This window comes from the organism of the source record quoted next, unplaced genomic scaffold, assembly GCF_019419815.1.
Source record: "Pyrus x bretschneideri cultivar Hongxiangsu unplaced genomic scaffold, Pyrus_bretschneideri_v1 Contig13, whole genome shotgun sequence".
Taxonomy (NCBI): domain Eukaryota; kingdom Viridiplantae; phylum Streptophyta; class Magnoliopsida; order Rosales; family Rosaceae; genus Pyrus; species Pyrus x bretschneideri.
The window spans coordinates 6,069,269-6,077,034 of record NW_025999424.1 but is presented as its reverse complement, the minus strand read 5'-3'; the positions used below and the strand labels follow the sequence as shown (position 1 = coordinate 6,077,034).

At 35.3% G+C, this 7,766-nt stretch overlaps 1 protein-coding gene across 1 annotated transcript; it reads right to left on the bottom strand.

Moving 5' to 3' along the window:
- Positions 1-1,496: 1,496 nt before the first annotated feature.
- LOC103946959 (tricyclene synthase EBOS, chloroplastic) lies at positions 1,497-5,236 on the bottom strand. Its single transcript, XM_009357789.3, has 7 exons — positions 5,099-5,236; positions 4,508-4,778; positions 3,379-3,754; positions 3,012-3,230; positions 2,750-2,888; positions 2,346-2,594; positions 1,497-1,882 (listed from the first exon to the last, which is right to left on the bottom strand). Exons 1-7 carry the CDS (start codon positions 5,198-5,200, stop codon positions 1,592-1,594), a joined length of 1,647 nt encoding a protein of 548 aa, XP_009356064.2. The 5' UTR covers positions 5,201-5,236; the 3' UTR covers positions 1,497-1,591.
- Positions 5,237-7,766: the final 2,530 nt, after the last annotated feature.

The window sequence follows — 7,766 nt, the reverse complement described above, 5'->3', positions numbered from 1 at the left end:
TCAATATTCAATTGGAAATGTATTAAGGATAGGATTTGGGTAATTAATCCTTATCTTTAATGCTTTGACTTTTCCTTGCCAAGGGCAGGTAAGCTGTGGGTAGTCGTATTTAGCTGTTGGGACCTTCAGGGGGTATGAACTGTGTGTGGGAGTATCAGAGGAGCCTGCCCAATTATTGGGGGCAATCTTGTATTTCTTGAGCAAAAGTCCACGTGTCGCCTCTAGAATTTTTGGGATTATTTTAGGCTCCACAAATGCCCCCACACCTGCTGGGCTACGCATAGAAAAAGGGCAGTAGGTGTAGAAATCCCAAGCTGCATAGGTTTGTAGGGTTGTTTCCCAATTTGAATTTGATCTCCTCTCTTGATATGAAGATAGACTTCTTCTATGAAAAGGAAACCAATTGCCCCCAATACCTATTTAATTTTGCCTTAAGCAGGGGATTAAATAAATTTGGAGAACAATCATCATTCCAACAAGGAAGAGAGAAGCCAGAGGAAAAAATTTCCCCTCCCCTACCTTTCTTCTTCTCTTGCCCTTGCAAAGAGTCGTCTCTCGTTGGTCTTCTTCTTCGTGCCGCACCAAGGTAAGAAAATTTTGAATTTTCTTCTTCTTAATTTTTTGGGAGTCTTAGGACTTGAAAAATTGGCTCGGCGAGGGCCGAGGAGGTGAGACTGACGTGGCAAGGATGCCATGAGGCTGCTGTGCATGGTGGCCTCGTTTTCTATACATTTGGACCTGGCCCTCCCCTAAAATTTCAAAGACTTGCCCTGCCTTGTCCCTTCTCTCTTATGAAAAATTGCAACCGGCCCGTACCCGTCCCGACCCACGGTTCCTATACCCGTTTGCCCACCCCTAAATCAAACCCACAAAAAATTGATTATCAAATCAAGTGATTATCTGGTAAATTTTGTTTTCTTTTTTTAATATGCATTAACTATTTCATGAAAAAGGCTTTGTATTGACTCATACCTTGCATGGAATGGTTGTTCTTCTATCCATTTCATATGTGATATTAAAGAAAGGGGTGTGCTATCCATACACTTCTTTTTACTTCTCAAACACCATTTTGATTTTCGTCCATCGGATCGGATGAATTAAAGAAGATCAAATGACAGAAATTAACAAGGGGTGTGTGAGAAGTAAAAAATTCATATAAACTTTCTGTTGGAATTATATAATTATCTATTATCCAAATTATACATCTCCTTATATAAGAAGATGTATATAATTTTGGTAATAGATATTAATCTACAAGACCACAACACTTGATAATGATTTGTCCATTTTTTGTCAATTTTGTATTGATATGCAGTACCATCCAATCACACTTTTTTACACATATTAGTATTAACCAGTTAAATGGCTTTTAATTTTTAAACACCAAAAACTATTTGGAGATTTGAGAAATTAAATATCAAATATCACATGACATTTAAATTAAATACAAACATTTTATTCTAATACATATTGAAAAATCGAACAAGAAACTAAAATAAATGCCACTATGTTAGTGGCTAATAACCATCCAACATATTATTTTTTTTAAGGGAAAACCATCAAACATATATAAGTGTATGTGTTATGGTCTTTAAATGGGATCGACAATCACTGATATGATTCGATTCTTTGCTCTTGTGTCTGGAGCTCCGTGCCCATCACCATACTGGTATACGCACTGGGAAATCCGAGCAAGGTTTATTGCTGCTTTTACAAATTGTTTTGTAAATGGAGATGCAGAAGCTCCATCTTTGTTCAGCTTCTTCCAACTATTTTCAACCAAATTACTTATATATTGACGAGCAGATTCCTCAGAAACATTTAGACTGCCACGCATCATGCATGAGATTGAGTTCGCAGTTTCTCCTCTCTCCACTTCTGCCTGCAGTGTAACAACAAATTAATATATAGAATATTAATGTGAAGATAAACTGATGCATGCATGATGCATTAAAGTACCGATTAAAAAGAAATAAAAAGGTCGTTTGATAATTATTTTGTTTTTTTTTTTAAATTAAAAACTTGTTGTAAACGTTGTGAGTTTTCAATATAGTTTTCAATATAGGAGTTGATTTTTACACTATTTTTAGCCTCGCACGCCTCTTTTTATTTCAAACATTAGATTGAATAAAATAAATGAAATAGTGAAACAAACGTGTAGGAGGGAAAAATAGTGTGTTTTTATCATTTTCCTTTCAAGATTTAGTTTGATTTTGGTTTTCAGATTTTTTTATTTATTTAAAAACCTAAGAGCTGTACAAAGTTACTAAACAAATTTTTAATCTTCAATCTAAAAAATGGAAAACTAAAATAGTTGTTGAACAGACTTTGAATTAAATACGTACTGTTGAAGTACTCAAATCATTGGAAAGCCGGAAAATAAGAGATGGCCAACGCAAGAGGCTGTGATGATTCTCTAAGCATTCAAGTGCTTGCTTTGTGACCTTTGGGTTGAGAAGAAAATATGTATGAACCAAGAACACCACCCCAGAGACTGATATCCATGCATTGTCAATATATTCTTCAAATGTGGGTGTGTGCTTGTTATAGCACCATGTTGTCTCCTTTAGAAATGCTTTGCACAAATCAGCCCACTGAGATATATATAATTCAAAAAATTGCAGTTAATTACTATTGGAAACTGAAGTTATAATTTAATTGGAGAATAATATGATATTATTAATCTGGTTAATTTTATATGTCTAAGTAGCATTGTTGATATATGATAATATGAATGTAGTGTACGTACAGCTTTTGTGACATAAGGGAGAATGTTTTCTCCTTGCTCCTTTAAAGTGTCATAAACCATCTCATTCACTGTGTTGTAAAGAGCTAGAAAACAAAGCTTCATGTAATTTGGGAGAGTTTGTATAGCTTTGATATCCCATCTGCGTAGCATAAGTACGCAATTAAGGATTAATTAAGAGAGTTGTTAATTAATGAAACGCCGAGAAGAAATCATCCCACGCAATCTAAATTTATATATATAAACACAAAAGAAAATTTCTAACCTTTCAACTGCAGATGTAAAAAGCTCTAGTTCATCCAAAGTACCATAAACATCATAGACATCATCAATTGTGGTTACTAGAGCAGCCACTTTTGCCAGCCCTTTCCTGGCATGACTCTGTTGAGGTTCAAAGACGATTCCAACCGACCAAAAAAAGCACTCCATCAATCTGTCTCTGGTGAAGCTCAACTTTTTTGCCAAGCCTATATCCACCCACCACCTAAATGCAATATCAATGAAGCAAATACATTGATTGAATTAGGTTCATGCTTATGGTCGCAAGTATATAATTCCCTTGATGGTTTAAAACATATATACAGTTGTGCTCCTAATCCTGTGTTTGATTCTTTCTTCCCAAATATAGTTACCTCGATACTTCTTGAAGATCCCTTTGGAGTGTGCATTGCACCCAGTTAAAATCTCGCTTGGCAATTTCAAGTAGCACCTGATTTGCATCGGGCCTTTCACTGTATGCCTCAATATACCGTCTAGCTTCTAATCTTTGCATTCTATGGTGCAGTGGAAGTTCCAGTGCATGACTCACTTGTTCTGCTAGTCCTTTGGTAACATTAGCTCCACTGAGGTTCTTGAGACAAATGGTTGAGAATGCAAGGCCCTCATCCAACAGGCTCTCTCCTTCGAAAGCAAAATATGAAGCTTCGTATAGACTCAACATTCCTTTTACATCCTTGCAAAGCCATGCCTTGAAACTTCCATTACCGTCCGTGAACTTACTGAATACATCTGAGTTTCATACAAGTTTATTATATACGTATCTAGTAATTTAGATGGAAAAACTTTAATGGTGCATTTAGAAAGAGTGACTTGAAAATGACAAGAAGAAAATTTGAAAGTTCTTTGTTCAATGTCTTAATTTGTAGGGCATTTTGTAATTTTGCCGTGTTTCAAAATCACCTTTCAAGTGCTTGAGTAGTTCGTTGTTATAGCGTTTTCTTCAAGTGCATTTTTAAGCATTAAGATTATTTGTAACTCACAATTCTCTAATTGAAACATAGTATAAGTGAGTTCATGCATGGTATAGCGCTAATAACCAAAACTGATAGTAGGGAAGCCCGCATCTCCAAAACTATTTCTATTTTGGTAGAAGCCTTGCACCTTAAGTCTCGCATATGTATCAATACGAGCTAGAATCCTACTAAATATAGTTTTGATGTAATTATACCAAATTAAAGTATGTGGTATATATCAACTGTAAATGATAAATATATTTTTCTATCCATCGATATATTTACACTAAAAGGATAAGAGAATAAATTGGTTGCAAACTCTCTATTTTTGCACTTACAAGTGAAGATGAATATCACTAAATTGTAATGTTGAGTTGCAACCGATTAAATGTTAAATTTAGGTGTACTTTGTTTAGATTTAAGGCACGTACTTTCTGGGTTAAAATCCTATTCTAAAATTTAGATAAATTTAGTGTAGATTATCTATCGTTTATAACAATAAATAACAAAATATTTGCGTATTACATACACTGGGAGACCTCAAATCCATGTTGTCTAAGGAGCCTAAAGCTGAGGGCAGTGAGGTGGAGACTCTGGTCAGTTCCCTGGCCATCAATGTTGTTCAATATTTTATCAAGGGCTCTCGTTATGTCCTCTTCAAAGTGATATCCCAAACCTAACCGTTGGATGTCATCTATGAGCTCAAGCGCAGTCAGCGTGTTGGTATCATCATCATCGTAATCAATCATATGCTTAACTTTCTCTTCAATGAACTTCCACCCATCCTTGTATACTTTATCCTACAATAGTAATTAAGTGTAAGTAATACGTCTAGATAAAACTTGTATCATATATTGCATTTTCAAATTCGGTCCAATGATCTACGACTAATTACGACTAATTACATTGATACTATATCCAATTTAGCTACATGCATGTACAATTCAATATGTATGAGCAAAAGGCTTCAAAACAAAATTTAACATCACCAGGTTTTTGATGTATGTCACGTTCCAATGGCATGAACTTTTTTGGGTCTTTTAAATACTAAACAAAAAGTGCAAATGGACACATAAGAGAGAAATAAAAAAAAATGTCGTAATTAAAATCGATCAATCACCTGTAGGGTATTATGATCAATCTTCAAGGACTGAATAAAATCGTAACTCCATATGCTTGGCTTGTAGGCTCCATGGCTTCGAAGAGGCGTATTATTATGCATCGAGGAGCAATGTGGCTGAATGCAAGAAGCTGAAGCTACTAGGAGTATGTATGTGAATTTGATATCAAAAGATGTACATATATATAGGCAGTGATGCATGGTATGCGTGTTTCTCGTGCTGTCTTGGTTCATATTATTTTCGATCAAGGTCATGCTTCTCGTCAGCATGTCTTTGTTACTGCATGTTTCTCGTGCTCTCTTGTTTCAAATTATTTTCGATCAAGCTCATGCTTCTGGTCAGCATGTCCTTGTTGCTTTGTTTTGTGGTCCAACATGTCCCAGTTTCTAGGACTTCAAACCTGGCTAGGCCCGTATGTCGTCGAAGAAAAAGAGGTTGCATGCTTTTAACGGTGAAAATTAAAAATGTGAGTAGTCCTCAGCTAATGATTTTTCAATTTCACGCGTTTTGTGGTTATGTTTTATTTTTAGTTTTAGTTATGTTACAGTCTTATATACTTTGAGAGTGGCTAGACCCACCCATTTGTTTTATTTTCTTATTCACTTTATATCACCATCCATCGTATTTCTATTTTTAAAACATAACAGCTTCTTCACCCGTCCACCTCCAAGGCCGAACCACATAGAGGCCATGTGAGGCCTAGGCCTATCTTGAAATTTACTAATATATAGTTATTGCCTACTAAGTTTGGCGGATGAGGATCATCTTTTGGATCCTCTTTGTGGAGATTTGAAGGATTAATTCATCGTGTTCATTTACCATACATCGTGCGATTTGTTTTCATTAGATATTGTTTATATTTAATTTTAAATAAAAAATTTAAAATAATTTATTACCGCACGATGTACAATAAACGGACACAATAAATTAATCCTCCAGATCTCTACAAAGAGGATCTGGCTAGGATCCCAATCCAAGTTTGGTAATAAAGAGCTTGTAGTGCATTGGTCTGTGCAGTTTGACAGTTCCACTGTCCCATGGGTTTGAAAGTCGTTGTCAACAACTTTTGTTTTGTTTTGTTTTGTTTTGTTTTGTTTTTTAAAACTAAACTTTATATTTATAATTAACCTTTTGTTTCACCATATAAAATCTAATTCCTTTTTTAGTCACATCATATAAGACAAGTTCTATACAAGTTAAATTAGAATTCAATTAATTATGTTTGAATTATTGCAGTTCTATTGGATTAGAAATGTGATTGTGTAAAACCTAGTGTATCTAGGAGTATCTTTGTATATTCTCTTTAGTAGTTTAATTCATATTATAGTTGTAATCCTATTAGGCTAATGATTTAACCTTCCCTACTACTATAAATAAAGGCACAATGAGATGATACAATACACACCTCGGAATTACATCTCTCTCTTCTCTCTTTGTTGCTGTCGGCCTCTCTCCTTCTCTGTCCTAAATACAGTTAAGTTAAATAGGCCTACAACATGTTATCAGCACACTCTTGCCAGAAGCTAAGAAATTGAAGGATCGTGGAGGAGGCTTTCTTCTACAACATCAAAGGCTTTCAATTATTTTTTGCCAATCAGGTTCTTCTACAATAAATTAAGATATTTGGAAACACCTTGAAGCATGAAAACATTCCCCATCATGCATGAACCTCCTATATTTATATTATCCTTCCAATTATATATATTGTATATATGTTCATATATTTTGTCAATATATATACTTGTTCATGCAATACGCAATTATACTATGTGAAATTTGTGAGTCAAAGCATCGAAATCAATTTAGAAACAATTAGGGTTTTTAACCCCTAGAATTCAAAAAAAAAAAAAAAAGAAAAAAAAGGGATTTATGCGGCACCACATGAAACGTAAGGTGTTTGGGCTTATAGCTCCTGCTCCACCACATGTGAAGCCCATGGACTACAAGTGGATTTTCGTGAGGAAGCGTAATGAGAAGAATGAAATAATGCGATACAAAGCACACCTCGTAGCGCAAGGTTTCTTCAACACCCTGGGATTGATTACGAAGAGATGTATTACCCCGAAATGGACGTCATAACGTTCCGCTACCTTATCAGTTTGGCAATTTCCAAAAAACTGAATATGTAGCTTATGGACATGGTAACTTCGTATCTTTATGGGGATCTAGATACGAAAATGTACATGAAAGTTCCAGAAGGATTTCCATTGACTGGTTCAAATCATTCTAGACCACGAAACACCCTCTCGATTAGATTGAGGAAATCACTCTACAGATTGAAGCAATCCGGCGGATGTGATATAACCATCTGAGTGAATATTTGATAAGTCATAGTTATGTGAATACAAACTATGCCTATACGTGTTCATCAAGAAGTCATATTCCAGATTTATGATCATTGCAGTTTATGTCGACGACATGAACCTCATTGGAACTCCCGCAGAGCTTGAGGAAATTACTGCTTTCTTGAAATCAAAATTTGAGATGAAAGATCTTGGGAAAACTCGATGTTGTCTTGGCCTGGAGATCGAGCATTGTTCGGATGGAATCCTAGTACATCAATCGAACTACACCAGAAGATGTTGCGACGTTTTAATGAGGATAAAGTGAAGCCTTCGAGTTTTCTTATGGTCGTTCGGACTTTAGATGCTAAACGAGATTCTTTTC